A 17,252-nucleotide genomic window follows, 5' to 3' on the forward strand; every position below is an offset into this window, starting at 1 on the left:
AATATTTATGAAGGCTTTTTATTTGAAAGTCCTTGAGCAAAATACTTCATAGAATACAAAGTAAGATAGTTTGTGCCCTTAAATAGCTTAACATCTATTCTAGTTTTATGCAATTTTGAGATTGCTGCTGCTACTGCTATTGCTAAGTTGCTTCAGTCGTGTCTGACTCTGTGCGACCCCATAGACGGCGGCCCACCAGGCTCCCCCGTCCCTGGGATTCCCCAGGCAAGACCACTGGAGTGGGTTGCCATTTCCTTCTCCAATGCATGAAAGGGAAAAGTGAAAGTGAAGTCGCTCAGTCGTGTCCGACTCTTCGAGACCCCATGGTCTGCAGCCTACCAGGCTCCTCCGTCCATGGGATTTTCCAGGCAAGAGTACTGGAATGGGAAGTTTCCATATGCATTATGCCCATTAAAAAGGACAATGGCACCCCACTCCAGTACTCTTGCCTGGAAAATCCCATGGATGGAGGAGCCTGGTAGGCTGCAGTCCATGGGGTCACACAGAGTCGGGTCACAGTCCATGGGGTCACACACGACTGAACGACTTCACTTTCACTTTTCCCTTTCATGCATTGGAGAAGGAAATGGCAACCCACTCCAGTGGTCTTGCCTGGAGAATCCCAGGGACGGGGGAGCCTGGTGGGCTGCCAACTATGGGGTCGCACAAAGTCAGACACGACTTAAGTGACTTAGCAACAGCAGCAGCAGCAGGAAGAAAAAATATTGCAAACAATTCCCTTTCTAAAAAGAACACTGAATGAGAACAGGTAACTTCATGAATGCCACTAATTATAATTTAAGAAGGCATACATTCATGATTGCATGATGAACTAGATTATTATTTAAAAGTAAGCAGTTTTTAAAATTAAATAACATGCATTTTGGAAAAAAGTAGAAAAATCCTAAGTGCACAGCCTGATCTTTCCAGGTTATTTAATGTCAGCCTAGACCAGCTCTCTGACCAACACAGTAAGTAAAAAGGCAACATCCTAAAGCCTTTTGGTTTAGATAGAATTATTACATCGTTGGAAAAAAGAGGTAAGAGAATAATGTTCTGCAAAGGCTCACAAAGAATCGTGGGGATAAGTAGTGAGAAAATGGATGGCCCATTAAAATTCATGAGGAAATGCCGGTTAAATTCCATGAATAACAAAGCGATTATTATGCAGGATCAGGTTTTCCTTTCATCATTACAGAAAGACACAAAATCATTATTGTGATCTGCCATGTGGTTTTCCATTGTTGTTAGATGCTGGGACCGGCCTCTTAAATGTTTCGTGTTACCCAGGGGAACGGTCACAGTGGTGACGAACCGTGGTTGCAGTGCACATGGCTTTCTGTGGCTCTAATTGTCCATGCATCTAAAGCAAAGGAAAGGAACAAATTAAAAAGATGAGCAGAATGGCTGGGTGGGCATTTTCTTGTGATCACAAAGAACTGAGTCTGTCCTCAAACTTAGCGTCCTTTGCGTCACGCTTTACACCTGCCAGTTGCGGAATAGGTGAAGCTGGTATTTGTGTTTGGAACCTCCTTAGCCAATACCATGGGGACTGCAGTTAATTTCAGACGTGCTAATACAAGCGAATCAAGGAAGGGTATTAACATCAGGAGAAACAACAATCTGAAAAATAATCCTTTAATATGTGTATCAGTTCAGTTCAGTTCAGTGGCTCGGTCGTGTCTAACTCTTTGTGAAAGATGTGTATAGTGGGGCCAAAAATGTATCCACACTGTAATTCCAATATACAAAAAAAAAAAAAAAAAAATGTTTCTCTTTATTTTCTTTGATGGACCGAATTTTATAATGGGAGGGAAAAAAAAGACCCAACCTTTAAGCTTGTCAGTTCAAGGTACCTTCCTTTTTTTTTTTTTCAGGTTAAAAAAATAGTCACTTTTTTTTTTGGCCTCATCACTAGACGTGCAGGATCTTAGTTCTCCAACTGTGCCCCCTGCAGTGGAAGCTCTGAGTCTTAACCACTGAACCGCCAGGGAATTCCTATAAATAGTTACTTTTGAATAATACATTTTCTTTTGGGTAGGTGCAAAAACCTTTCACATTACTTTCCCGTTAACCTTGCTTCTCTTCCAAATAGCGTGTCTGGATGTACAGAAGGACTTACGACCTTGTGGTGGGGAGGAGAGGAGAGGCCTCAGATCTCTGTGTGGTCTCAGGATGCAAATTTGTCCCTGTGGCAGAATGGCACCTCTGTGGACTGGTGGCCATCGAGGGCCCCTTTGAGATGTGGCCAGTATTACGTGGTCTTTGGGCAGTGTGCTGGTATCATCACTGGGTCTGTGGTTTAGGTCATTTGCTTTACACACTAAAGCCTCTTAATTGCCCTAGACTCATCCTTATTTCTGTGCTCTCTCACCAGGATCCATTGCAGGTCACATCAGAGCCAGGACCACTGCTTCAGGCTGATCCATCCACCCACTTCTCTGTGTCATTGTTGAACAATCCACTGTATCAGTTCTTGTACATGTGTGTTAAGTTGCTTCAGTCGTGCCCGACTATGCACTCCAGCACGCCAGGCAACTCTGTCCATGGGATTCTCCAGGCAAGAATACTGCAGTGGGTTGCCATACCCTCCTCCAGGGGATCTTCCCAAGCCAGGGATCGAAGCCAGGTCTCCCGCATTGCAGGCAGATTCTTTAGTGTCTGAGCCACCAGGGAAGCCCATATCAGCTCTTAAGCTGAGTCAAACAGAAGCCGGGCATGAGCCCTTTCACAAAGCCCTTTCAGCTTTCTCCTCATGCTGTCTAACATATCATCCTCCTCTAGAAAGTTGCCCAGCAGAAAGGCACCAAAACACAGGGGTCTAACTCTCCTTTCCACCTTCAGAGCCACCACTCATCGTCCACTCCCTCTCTGTCTCTAAACGGACTTTCTCTACATCCTCCTGCTTCACTAGAAGAAGGTGGGCACTGAATGTCTCCATCTTAACGGCAGACAGGGGTGATCCTAACAGTGTAAGTGGTCTTCCTCTGCAAGACAACCAGGAACTGGGGATTTACAAGATGTTTATTTTCCCCCCAATATTATTCCAATTTCTTTTTGAAGGAGCATGGCAAATACTCCCTAATTATATAAGCTATCGGTTCAGTTCAGTTCAGTTGCTCAGTCATGTCCAACTCTTTGCGACCCCATGGACTGCAGCACACCAGGCCTCCCTGTCCATCACCAACTCCCGGATCCCACTCAAATTCATGTCCATTACGTTGGTGACGCCATCTAACCATCTCATCCTGTCGTCCCCTTCTCCTCCTGACTTCAATCTTTCCCAACATCAGGGTCCTTTCCCGTGAGTCAGTGCTTCACATCAGGTGGCCAAAGTATTGGAGTTTCAGCTTCAGCATCAGTCCTTCCAATGAATACTCAGGACTGATGTACTTTAGGATGGACTAGTTGGATCTCCTTGCAGTCCAAGGGACTCTCAAGAGTCTTCTCCAACATCACAGTTCAAAAGCATCCATTCTTCAGTGCTCAGCTTTCTTTATGGTCCAACTCTCACATTCATACATGACTACTGGAAAAACCATAGCCTTGACTAGACAGACCTTTGTTGGCAAAGTAACATCTCTGCTTTTTAATATGCTGTCTAGGTTGGTCATAACTTTTCTTCCAAGGAGCAAGTGTCTTTTAATTTCATGGCTGCAGTCACCATCTGCAGTGATTTTGGAGACCCCAAAATAAAGTCTGCCATTGTTTCCATTTTTTCCCCATCTATTTGCCATGAAGTGATGAGACTGGATGCCGTGATCTTTATTTTCTGAATGTTGAGTTTTAAGCCAACTTTTTCACTCTCTTCTTTCACTTTCATCAAGAGGCTTTCTAGTTCTTCTTCGCTGTCTGCCATAAGGGTGATGTCATCTGCATATCTGAGGTTATTAGTATTTCTCCTGGCAATCTTGATTCCAGCTTGTGCTTCATCCAGCCCAGCATTTCGCATGATGTACTCTGCCTATAAATTAAATAAGCAGGGTGACAATATACAGCCTTGACATACTCCTTTCCCAATTTGGAGCCAGTCTGTTGTTCCATGTCCAACTCTAACTGTGGCTTCTTTACCTGCATACAGATTTCTCAGGAGGCAGGTAAGGTGGTCTAGAATTCCTATCTCTTTAAGAATTATCCACAGTTTGTTGTGATCCACACAGTTAAAGGCCTTGGAGTAGTCAAATAAAGCAAAAGTAGATGTTTTTCTGGAACTCTCTTGCTTTTTCCATGATCCAGCGGATGTTGGCAATTTGATCTCTGGTTCCTCTGCCTTTTCTAAACCCAGCTTGAACATCTGGAAGTTCATGGTTCATGTACTGCTGAAGCCTGGCTTGGAGAATTTTGAGCATTACTTTGCTAGCATGTGAGATGAGTGCAATTGTGCGGTAGTTTGAACATTCTTTGGCATTGGCTTTCTTTGGGATTGGAATGAAAACTGACCTTTTCCAGTCCTGTGGCCACTGCTGAGTTTTCCAAATTTGCTGGCATATTGAGTGCAGCACTTTCACAGCATCATCTTTTAGGACTTGAAATAGCTCAACTGGAATTCCATCACCTCCCTTAGTTTTGTCTGTTAGTGTTAAAAAAATTTATGACCATGGAGGAGAGAAAAAAGAAATTTGTGATTTCGTATTTTAGGCTGTTCATTATTTAGGCCTTTGGGGAAAACAGAATTTCAAAATGACTTTCAAAAATTTTCCAGTTTGAAGCTTGAGATAGGGAGAGTGCATTCTGGTTCTTATTTGGAGAACTTTAACTGCTTTTATTTTTCATATGGTCCTTTCCTCTCCTCTCTGTCTTTTCCAGATTCATTTAATTCTTCCAACAACAAGACTCACAGTTGCCTTGAATCTATGGATAGTTAGAAAAACAAAGACATGGACACACCAAAGCTCCCACAGGAAGTGTGTACCTTACCTTCTGTATGCTTCCATTTCTTTTCTTCCTTTGAAAACTACTAAACATTGGTGAGAGGAGTGTTTTGGATGCTTTGTAATATGTACGGAAATACCGTCTTAGATCTCAAGGATCTTCTACCTTCAACTTCTCTGCAGTAGAGGGTCAAAGAGATAACCAGGAATGGGATATGGTACATTGTCTTTCCTATAAGCTGTGTTTACAATGACGTGGAAAAGACACTTTTGCAAGCTCCCTCCATGTTCTCATAACCAGTAAGATGTTTATAAATAACTACTTATTTGCACAAATAGGCTTGTTTATTGAGATATTCCTGAGGTGCTTTGAGAGTTTTTCATGTAAATAGTTCAGATATATAGAAAAGCAAAGAAAATAATAAATGTCTATGTTATTTTTTAGCTGCTAAGTCGTGTCTGACTCTTTTGAGACTCCACGGACTGTAGCCCGCTAGGCTCCTTCTGTCCATGAGATTTCACAGGTAAGAATACTGGAGTGGGTGGCCATTTCCTTCTCCGGGGGATCTTCCTGACCCAGGGATCGAACTATGTACTTAACAGCAAATCTTAACATGTTGCCATATTAGTTTCAGACTCTTTTAAGAAAAATAAAAATTACTAACATAGTTAAAGCAACCATTTCATCATCTCATTTGCTTCCCTACTTTACCACAGGTAACCAGTGTCCAGAAGTCAGTATGTATCACTTGTTTTTTGTTTAATATTTTACTACACAGGTGTAGTAATTTATTTTACTACATTAGCAATGTTATTATTTTTGTGTGTTTAAAAATGTTACTGAGACAGTATTATGCTGTATTTAAACCTTTTTTTGTATCATGCTATAAGTGTACTTTTGCAACTTTACTAATATAGAATTTATTTCTACTATCTTATTTTGCATGTTCTATTCGTGTTTTTACTTCCTTTTCTGTATTTTCTCAGCTTCTATTAAGTTTTTATTTTTCCTCCACTTCTACTGGCTTGGATATTGCATATTAAAAAACATTAACCTTTATTTGTTATGGGAATAAAAAGAACTTTCTTTGGTAAACAGACAGGATTTCAGATTTACTTACATAATTGTTTATGCGATACAGAAAAAATATCAGAAAACAAATTGTGCTATTTTCTTATACGCTTACACATTTTGAAATCCATCTTTTCTTCACTGTAATTATACAAAAGCTTTAAGCTTTCATTTATTTTTCCCTTGGATTCTTTCTCTTTTGGTTAGAAGTTCATGGTTGTCAAGTATATTTTCTTTATAATAGTAAAACTAACAAGAACTTAACTTTGCTTCTCTTTCATACTTATATAACAATACACACTTTCTTTTTATTAATTCAGTGCTTACCCTTAAACTTATAACATGCATACTCAACCAGTCTAAGATATTGTCAGCCTCTTTCGAACAATATACAATCTTAGAAGCATCAATTCTCCCATCGTTCATGTTACTATAGTAATTTGATTTCACCTTTTCAAAAACCCTCTCAAGTTAGAAATAAGCATCTATATTCCTATAAATACTCGGTTTAATTTAGATTTACCGGTAAGTTTTACTAACTTTTCTGTCCACAGTTAGTACTTACAGCCAATGTTTCTTCCTGGTTTCATTTTCCTTCATACTGAACTATAGACTTGAGTATATTTTAAGCAGCAATTTATTACTATTAAACTATTTTAATATTTGTCTGACTATACATTAACTTCAGCCTCACTTTCAAATGATACTTTGCGTATAGACTTCTTGACAATTTTTCCTTAACCATGTGGTGATCCCTGCCATTCTATTGTTTTTTCTCTATTTTACTGATGAGAAATCTGCTGATAATGTATTATTGTTCACTTGTAAGAAATGTTTTAAAAAAAAAAAAAAAAGAAATGTTTTTTATCATGTTTCTTTAAAGATTCTTTTTCAGTTTTGTTCTATGTTTCACTTTGTTTCGATGAAACATATGATATATGCTTCATATAAAACATGTTTCATAAACATTTATAAGTTTCATATGAAAATATGTGATTTTTTGTTCCTTGCTTGGGCCTCAGTGATTATCTACTCATATATTGCTTCTTTGTTGAATTTTGTTTATTCTATCACTCTGGAACTCCTTTTCAACAGCTACTGAGTCTTCTTTGGGATTTCCCTGGTAGTCCAGTGGTTAAGACTCTGCCTCCCAAGGCAGGGAATGCAGGCTCCATCCCTGGTTGGGGAACTGAGCCTGTGCATCACAATGAAGGAGCTCGCACAGACAAAATTTAGAAAAGCAAAATCAATAAAAATAAATATATAAAAAATGCATAGAGTATTTTTATTCTGGCCTCATATCTCTTAAATTTCTTTTTCATGTTTTCTATCTCTTCATAATTTTGTGATTTCCTAAGCTCTGTCTTCTACTTTACAATTTTCTCTTGATTTGTTTAAACTGTCCATGGGCTTTTTAATGTCAAAGAAATATATTTTTAATGTTTAATTTTACTATGTTTGCAAATCTACCTGTTTGCTTTTATCATGTTTTCTTCTTCCATTATGGTTCTATATTTTAGATTGTTTAAATAATTTAAAACATTTATTTTATACTTCAGGTTTTCCTGTTATTTCTGGTTCTTGAGATCGTTTTCCTGTTTGTTGGGTTTCCTAATCTCTCTCCTGATGGTGTGTTTCTTCATGTGATGTGTAGTTTTTTGTTGTGAACTCATTAGTAGGGGATGTTTACTCTATGGAAATTCCCTGCAAGGGTCCTCACAGAAGACCATCCCCCAGAACAGTTTTTAATTTTCTAGTAGATCTGCAGTCCCCTTTGGTTTTTGGCATCTAGGAATTTTTCTCTTTCTAATATTTTATCAAGCATCTGTAAGCTTTTTTTTCCATAAGGTAAGAGTGGATCATTCAGATTTAATGCACTAGGTTGCTGGAAATTCCATGTAGTCAAAAAGATGAATTTTCTCTCTAATTTACAATTATGTAAAAAGAGACATGGCTAACTTAGTGTAAAGTAAAAATTATACATATGTGCAAAGCCTTATAACTATCAACTAAAATTTCATCATTTTAGTACTCCCTAGATTATTAAATTAGATTTGTTTCCTTTGTCTAGATTGTATTTCCTTTGTGTATATTTACTTTGTGATGAGATTTGTAAAGTCAGTGGTGTTGGATAAAGCTTAGAAGTATTTTGTAAGAATTGGGTTTAATTCTGCTTAGTCAAATTTCTTGTTCAGTTCAGTTCAGTCACTCAGTTGTGTCTGACTCTCTATGACCCCATGGACTGCAGCACGCCAGGCCTCCCTGTCCATCACCAACTCCCGGAGCTTGCTCAAACTCATGTCCATTGAGTTGGTGATGCCATCCAACCATCTCATCTCATCCTCTGTCATCCCCTTCTCCTCCCACCTTCAATCTTTCCAAGCATCCGAGTCTTTTCCAATGAGTCAGTTCTTCACATCAGGCTGCTGAAGTATTAGAGCTTCAGCTTCAGGATCAGTCCTTTCAATGAATATTCAGGATTGATTTCCTTTAGGATTGGCTAGTTTGATCTCCTTGCAGTCCAAGGGACTCTCAAGAGTCTTCTCCAACATGACAGTTCAAAAGCATCAGTTTTTTGGTGCTCAGCTTTCTTTATGGTCCAACTCTCATATCCATACATGACTACTGGAAAAACCAAAACTTTAACTAGACATACCTTTGTTGGCAAAGTAATGTTTATGCTTTTTAGTTGCCTAGGTTGGTCATAGCTTTTCTTCCAAGGAGCAAGTGTCTTTTAATTTCATGGCTGCAATCACCATCTGCAGTGATTTTGGAGTGATTTGCAGTGATTTTTACAGAGATAAAATTCTGACCCTGCTAAATAGAATGAACTGAGACAGAAAATCCAAGACAGAAACTGCTCTTTTTATTTTTTTTCCAGTTTTTCCTTTTTTCATTCATTTAGATTTCATATCTAAGTGATATCGTATAGTATTTTTCATTCTCTCCTTGACTTACCTTATTTAGCTTAATGTCCTCAAGGTCCATCCATGCTGTAAAACATTTTATTTTATTTTATTTTTGACTGAAGTATAGTATACAAAGCGCAGTATAACACAAATATACAGTGTTGTGTTAATTACGTCGTACAGCAAAGTGACTCAGTGATCACGCGCTCAGTCGCTCAGTCATGTCCGACTCTTTGAGACCCCAGGGACTGTAGCCCTCCAAGCTCCTCCGTCCATGGGGATTCTCCAGGCAAGAATACTGGAGTGGGTTGCCACGCTCTCCTCCAGGGGCTCTTCCCAACCCAGGGATCAAACCCAGGGCTCCCGCATGGCAGATGGATTCTTTACCATCTGAGCCACCAGGGAAGCCCATTCAGTTATACATACATACAGACACATATATATTCTTTTTCATATTCTTTTCCCTTGTGATTTAACTGTATAGAATACAGTTCCGGGTGCCATACAATAGGACCTTGTTATTTGTCTACATTGCTCTTTTTAGATAGGGTGTAATAATTGGAAAATAAAGTGAAAAACTTGAAAAACAAAAAGTTGGAAAAATTCTCCAACAGAACCTATCACGGATTTTAACTGTATAATTTAAAAGCGTAAGTCTCTACTTCTGCTACATTTTTCTCCCATGAAGAAATGATGCTTGAATAATCAGACATCTATATGAAAAAATAGAACCTTGACTTGCCTGGTGTTCCAGTGGTTAAGAATCCACTGGACAAGGGACATGGGCTTCATCCCTGGTCTGGGACGATCCCACACGCCACAGAGCAACTAAGCCCATGTGCCTGCCACAAGCACTGAAGCCCGCACACTCTAGGGCCCAGGTGCCACAACTTCTAAGCCCAAGTGTCTAGAGCCCGTGCTCTGCAACAAGAGAAGCCCCTGCTCACCACAACTGGAGGAAGCCCACCCCCAGCAGTGAAGACCCAGTGCAACCAAAATTCAAATAATTAATTAAAATTTTAAAATTAATTAAACAATTTAAAAGACCCATAGCTTATACAAAGATCAATTCAAAATGGATTATAAATCAAACTATATAACCTGCAACTATAAAAACTCTAGAAGAAAACACATGAGAAAATCTTTGTGACCTTGGATGAAGCAAAGATTTCTTAGATACCACACCAAAAGCACACACACACACAAAATTGGTAAATTGAACTTCATCAAAATTAAACTCTTCTCTCTGAAAGATACAATTAACAAAATTAAAAGGCAAGCCAAAGACTAGGTAAAAATGTTGGCAAAGCATATATCTGATAAAGGACTTGAATCTAGAATCCATAAGGAATTCTCAAAACTTAATAATAAACTAAGTAACCTCTCCCTCCCACACACCAGTGGGCAAAAGATTTGAACAGATATTTCACCAAAGAAGATACACAGACTATAAATAAATACACAAAATATTGTCGACATCATTCCATAGAGATATGCAAGTTACAACCACAATGACATCTGACTACTATCCATTAGAATGGTAAAACAAACAAACAATCAAATTGACAATATCAAGTCCTAGCAAGAATGGAGAGCAACTGGAATTCTCATCCATGGCTGGTAAAAGTGCAAAATGGATCAGTCACTTTGGAAAAACGGTTTGGCAGTTTCTTGTAAACGTACATTTATCATTTGACCTAGCAATTCCACTCCTATATATTCACTCAAGAGAAAAGAAAATATAAGGTCACTCAAAAATCTGTATGCCAATGTCTATGGTAACTTTGTGCATAATCACCAAAAACTGGAAACAACCTACATTTCCTGAATTAATGAACTGATAAATAAATTGTGGTACATCCATAGATCAAAATACTACTCAAGAATAAAAAGGATTACATTGTTAATACACACTACAACTGTATTCAACTATAGCTGAATCTTAAGGTAATTATGCTGAATGAAAGAAGCCAGACTAGAAAAGAGTACATACTGTCTGATTCCTTTCGTATAATATTTTGGAATAGGCAAAACTATAGAGACAGAAAACAAGTGGTTGCCAGCATCCAGAGGTGAAGGAAGTGACTGACCCACAGAGGAGCACAAGGGAATTTGTTAGAATAATGTAACTGTCTGATATCTTTACTCTAGTGGTGGTTATATACTATATGCACTCATCAAAAAATGCATACAACTAGGGACGGGGGAGCCTGGTGGGCTGCCGTCTACGGGGTTACACAGAGTCGGACACGACTGAAGTAACTTAGCAGCAGCAGCAGCAGCAGCATACACTAAAAGGGTTTACCTGGTGGCTCCAAGATAAAGAATCCACCTGCAATGCAGGAGATAAGGGTTTGATCTCTGGGTGGGGAAGATACCCTTGAAGAGGGCATGGCAACTCACTCCAGTATTTTTGCCTGGAGAATCCCATGGACAGAGGAGCTTGGCGGGCTACAGTTCACAGGGTTGCAAAGAGTCAGACATGACTAAAGTGACTGAGCATGCATGCATGTATACACTAAAAATATGACTTTTTACCATTCAGAAATTAGGGCTCAATAAAATTTACCACATCCCCAAAGTCTCATACACACGCTCTATCACAGATTTTAATGGTCATATTTAAAAAGTATAATTCCTCTCTTTCTCCTATGAAAAAATTATATCATAACTGAGAAATCAATAAGGACAATAAAACTTTAAAAGTTAGAATGTAAAATACTTATGATACAAAATCTTTGTACTTTGAAATAAGTAACATTAAATATGTACAGTATTTAAATGTTTACTTATGTTAGTAATTTCAATCTTTTTTACTTTTTGATTTTATGAGTTAAATGTGAATAAAAGATTTTGTTTTTGTTTTCTTCCTAGAGATATAGTACTGTTTCATTTTTTTCTTCAAATAATGTTGATGCTGGAGTTTCTCAGATAAACCCAGCTTGCCACCTTCAGGCAAGTGAAAGATTTACAGAGACGGTCACCAGAGATAAAATATTAATTTTGCAGATTTCTCAATCATCTGTAATTAATAATATCTTGGTCACTCCATTAGTGTCTTTGTGAGATTTCCTCTATCCAAAATCTTTCCCTGGCATTTACTGCAATCTTTCCAACTTTCAAAGCTCAGTTCAAATAGCATTAACTCCAAAAAATCTCTGGTCACTCTAGCTAGTTTTTCCTCCTGTAATTATTTAGCTCTTTGACTACTAGAAGGTAATGATAATCTCTTATGTGTATTTTTATGCCTCTGTATGGCTATTAAGAAGGATGAATAATATGGTTGTGCTTTCTAATACTTACTGAACGAACACATGAATGAATGAACAGGAAGTTAAGAGTACTCTTTGAGCTTTCTAAAAATATCTATATATTTATTTATCTTTGGCTGTTTTGGGTCTTGGTGGTGGCACGCAGGATCTTCACTGTGGTGTGTGGACTCTAGTTGTGGCACACGAACATGTGGGATCTTAGTTCCCCAACCAGGGACTGAACCCCCGTCTCCTGCATTGGAAGGCGGATTCTGAACCACTGGACCACCAGGGAAGCCCCTCACTGAGCTTTTATCTGAAAGAGTTCCTGTTTTATTGATAGACTAATGGGAATGCCACACATTCATGCACAATTATTACATATATGTGTAAAATATCAATTTTCACTGACAATGACTAAAAGTGTCACACGCTTTATTAGCTTCTGCATGAAATAAAATTTAAAACTAATTTCTTTGGCCACACCACACGGCATGTGGGCACTTACTTCCCCAACCAGGGATCAACTCTCAATCCCTGCATTGGAAACACAAGGTCTTAAAGACTACCAGGGAAGTCCTTCAATTAAATATTATTATTGATGAATGATTAATGACTGCTTGGTAAGTGGCCTTGTGATACTTATCAAATCTTAATATACGCACACCAAAAAAAGAACAAAGAAAGAGAAGAAAGTAGGATGATGTTGATTTTTTACTTTTGAACTGAAGGGTTCAGAAAGAGTTCAGTCGCTCAGTCATGTTCGACTCTTTGTGACCCCATGGACTGCAGCACGCCAGGCCTCCCTGTCCATCACCAACTCCCGGAGTTTACTCAAACTCATGTCCGTTGAGTCGGTGATGCCATCCAACCATTTCATCCTCTGTCATCCCCTTCTCCTCCCGCCTTCAATCTTTCCCAGCATCAGGGTCTATAAGTTCAATGGTATGGCCATCTAACTGTTTTCCTCAAAATGCCTAAATCTCTAACATCTACAGGAATGTTAATAGAATATATAACAGTGGCATAGGGTCCACTACCTCACTTATAAAATTCTCTATTGTTTCTGTCTGACTGTCTGGTTTAGGGAGTGAGGTTCTTCTTCATGTCTCCATTCCCTGCAAAACATACAAGCTTCCCTCTCACTTTCCAGGCCTACATGCGTCCAGGACTGCTAAGTGACTAACTGGTCATAGTTTTGGCTTTTAACTTATTTTTAAAGGAGGAATGGTCCATACTTCAAGTGGCTCATCTTGAATGCCTGCCACTAGGACTTTCTAGTGAAGGATCCTCTTTCTCTTGGTTACTTCAAGGGCGCCTTATTCCTTCAATCAGTTCTTCCTTTCTCCTTACATTCTCTCTTCTCTCTGCCCTCTCGAGGCTCAGTCTTACCTGCCTGAGAAAGGCAATAACCAGTTCTTCAAGCACACACAGAAAGCTCCGATCTAGGCCTCTAGGTCGGCTGTGTACTTATGTCTTTGTTTCTTCTCTGGTGAGGACTGGAGCAGAAGAAAACTCTTTGGTTTACAAGAAAGACAGAAATAAAGGAGAGAGACAGAGAGGAACAATCAGATTCATATTTGGGGATACAAATTTGTCACAAATGCAGATGTATTACACCTACTTTGATTAAAAGTTTCTTCTTCCTCTTCTAGCCCTGTGTTCATTCTCAAGATGTGAACGTACTTTTTCTCCCTCATCACTACCTCTGTGTTTCAAGTCTCCTAAAGACACCCTGTAATTACACCCCCAACAATTTCACTGACCATGAATCATGACACATACACTGTATCAGCAACAGCTTTTTCTGGCTATTCTCTTCTCTCTTTTCATTTACCTTCCTTGATTCTAATCAAACATCTCCAAGTGCATTAAGTACATTTTTCAGTGTGCTCTCTAATTCTTTTCCCACCCACTTACAGTCTGGCTCTTATCTACTTCTCTTTACCAAAACAACTATTGGTTTGGTCAAATTCATGGATTAAAAAAAAAAAATCCACGGACTTTGACACTATCGCTCACTCTCTTTCTTGACTTTCTGTTATGATTAACATTCAACATATTGCCATTTTTCTGGTGTTTTTTTGACTTTCTGGATTTTACTGTATTAATATCTGTAATGATTTTTCTTTCTGTACCACTTGTTTCTTTTAAATTATAACCATGGTTCTCTACTCTCCTTTCTTTCTGAAAAGGATTTAAAAATTGTGTGTGTGTGTGTGTGTGTTAGCTTTCTCTAGCTGCAGTGAGTGAGGGCTACGCTCTAGTTGCCGTGTGTGGGCTTCCCATGGCAATGGTTTCTCTTACTGCGGAGCATGGGCTCCAGGCTCTTGGGCTTCAGTGGCTGCAGCTCACAGGTTCTAGAACACAGGCTCAGTAGTTGTGGCACATGGGCCTAGTTGTTCCGAGGCATGCGGGATCCTCCCGGATCAGTGCTGGGACCCGTGTCCCCTGCACTGGCAGGCAGATTCTTCACCACTGAGTCACCAGGGAAGCAAACTGAGATCATTCTGTCCTTTTTGAGATTGTGCCAAAGCACTGCATTTTGTACTCTTTGTTGACTATATGAGTACTACTCTATTTCTTCTAAGGGATTCTTGCCCGCAGTAGTAGACATAATGGTCATCTGAATTAAATTCGCCCAATCCGGGCGTGTCACCATAAAGAAGGCTGAGCACCGAAGAACTGATGCTTTAGAACTATGGTTCTAGAGAAGACTCCTGAGAGTCCCTTGGACTGCAAGAAGATCAAACCAGTCAATCCTCAAGGAAATCAATCCTGAATATTCATTGGAAGGACTGACGCTGAAGCTGAAGTTCCAATACTTTGGCCACCTGATGTGAAGAACCGACTCATTTGAAAAGACCCTGATGCTGGGAAAGATTGGAAGGCAGGAGGAGAAGGGGACAACAGAGGATGACATGGTTGGATGGCATCACTGACTCAATAGACATGAGTTTGAGCAAGCTCTGGGAGATGGTGAAAGACAGGGAAGCCTGGACTGCTTGGGAGTCTCAAAGAGTCAGACACAACTGAGAGACTGAACAACACCATCACCAGGGAAGCCCCAAAACTGACTTATCATGCCCTGTACTCAGCAATACCTTGCCAATATTACAAATGTATTTTTGCTTTTTTGTGATTTCTCTGATTTGTCATAGTTTAAATTTCTAGCAGAATACAGGATGTTAGGAGATTCCTTTAATGGATAAGAGAAATCTGGAATGTCCTTCTACAGATTTATTCGTGTAGAACTCAGGTTTGGAGAAGTTATTAGAAAGTTGCTCTCACTAAAAATCTGATAAACCTGCATTTTAGGAGATGCTTATCAATCCCATTTAAAAGGAGTTGGTATACATATATTTTTAATGAGTATAGCAAAATCTTAAGGTCCAATGACATCTTTTGAAGCCTAGTCAGATAGGAGAGTAGGGACTTCTAGTTAATGTCAAGTGATAATTTGAGTTGTCTTTGACAGTAAATACTGGTTAAGTCTAACAGCAGGAAGAGTTGGAAAGTCCAAGAAATAATCTTCTTGCACCGCTTTTGTTATGATTGACACTACTTACAAAATTGAAAGTTTCTACAACAGAAAGACCTGCTTTGCAAAGTACCTATCCTGAAAAATTCACCCCACCTCAATCGTTGTATATGTGTTTAACTTCTCAATTCTTGTGGTTTCCAAGGAATCAACAACCATTAAAATGAGCTTAGCGGACTTCCCTGACAGTCCAGTGGTTAAGACCCCTTGATTCCAGGGCAGGGGGCACCGGTTTCATCCTTGGTTGCTGAACTAAGATCACACAAGATGCCCGTGGTGCAGCAAAATAAATAAATAAATGCGATTAACTTCTCTGGAAATCAAATCATTCATCCAACCATCCAGTAACTTAAAAAAAATATTAACAGCCCACTTTGAAACACTTTGCTGGGTCGAGTGTATCACAGTTTTCTAAAGTTGCTGCCCTGCGTCTAGCTGGGGGAAAGGAGAAGGAAATATGCATGTAAATAGAATTTAACATGCAGGGTCCTGCGCATGTTCACAGTGTCCCCAATGAACAGCGCAGGGAGCCTAATTTTTGACACTACAGAACAAGAAGTTCAGGTGTGCCTCTCAAAACCGTGTGCCGTTGCAGGACACTTCAGTACGAGCAATTGTGGCTCAGCTAGTAAAGAATCCGCCTGCAATGCGGGAGACCTGGGTTCGATCCCTGGGTGGCAAGATTACCCTGGAGAAGGGAACAGCTACCCAGTCCAGTATCCTGGCCTGGAGAATTCCATGGCCTGTTATAGTCCCTGGGGTCGCAAAGAGTCGGACACCACTGACCGACTTTCACTGAAGGTGACAATGCTGTGGAATGCCAAACGCTAGGAAAGATTTCAGCTCCTGACAAAGGGTCACATCACGCTAGGTACGTGAAGGTTGGATATGTCTGCAGCGACCACTGATTAAAAAAAAGGCGTCTCCCAGCCCTTGCGCACAAGCGGAGACCCTGGACCGGGCCCTCCTGGACGTCGGGGCTAGCTTCGCGCGCGGAGCCGCAGCGCACGCGGGCTGCTTGCGGGAAGCACCCGGTAGCCGGCGCTGCGCTCGGCGTCGGGGAAGGCGGGCTCCTCGTGCCACGTCATCAGGCGGCTCCCCCGCCCCTCGCCCGAGTCGCACGCGCGGAAGTAAACACCGCGACGTCATCAGGGCGCGTCTTCGCCTCTCCCCGCCCATCTCCCCAGGACCGGTGGACGTGCTCACCTCCGCTCGGGGCCAGGTCTATGTCCCGGTTTCCCGCCGTCGCGGGCAGGGCGCCAAGGCGGCAGGAGGAAGGTGAGAGATCGAGAGACCTCCAGGAAGAGCGGCCTTCGGCAGGTTCCGTCGCGGATAGAGGTGCGGTCCGCGGGACTCCGTAGAGGCCAGCGGGAGTGGTAGCACGGGGCTTTGGGGAGGGGGCGGGGGGATGAAAGTCCGCCTGAGACAGGAGGAGAAGAGGAGGCTGCAAGGTGCAGCCTTCCTGTCGCTCTCTAAGCCGGAGGCGAACTTTGCGTCCAGTGAGCCACTTTGGACTGGAGAGGGGCGGTCCCAGATCTAAGTTGGGCGAAAACCCTGCTGAGGGGCAAAAAAGTGCACCCCAACGCCGGGACGCGTTCTGCTCTTAAA

The 17,252-nt window shown here is 40.6% G+C and overlaps 1 protein-coding gene and 1 long non-coding RNA gene across 3 annotated transcripts in view; one reads left to right on the forward strand and one right to left on the reverse strand.

The window, feature by feature from the left end:
• Positions 1 to 670: 670 nt before the first annotated feature.
• LOC139177502 (uncharacterized) lies at positions 671 to 16,995 on the reverse strand. Its single transcript, XR_011561913.1, has 3 exons — positions 16,851 to 16,995; positions 13,496 to 13,620; positions 671 to 1,363 (listed from the first exon to the last, which is right to left on the reverse strand). It is a non-coding gene; the product is annotated as an uncharacterized lncRNA (long non-coding RNA).
• DHX40 (DEAH-box helicase 40) overlaps positions 16,782 to 17,252 on the forward strand; it is a 51,754-nt gene continuing 51,283 nt past the window's right edge. Inside the window, exon 1 of one of the 2 annotated variants that reach the window (XM_019981954.2) lies at positions 16,782 to 16,922. In XM_019981954.2, the coding sequence (XP_019837513.1) occupies positions 16,871 to 16,922 (52 nt within the window). In that variant the 5' untranslated portion in view covers positions 16,782 to 16,870. Of the gene's footprint in view, positions 16,983 to 17,252 lie in introns of both variants that reach the window. The other variant, XM_019981953.2, reaches the window with a different exon arrangement.

Source organism: Bos indicus, chromosome 19 (genome assembly GCF_029378745.1).
Source record: "Bos indicus isolate NIAB-ARS_2022 breed Sahiwal x Tharparkar chromosome 19, NIAB-ARS_B.indTharparkar_mat_pri_1.0, whole genome shotgun sequence".
NCBI classification, from domain to species: Eukaryota; Metazoa; Chordata; class Mammalia; order Artiodactyla; family Bovidae; genus Bos; species Bos indicus.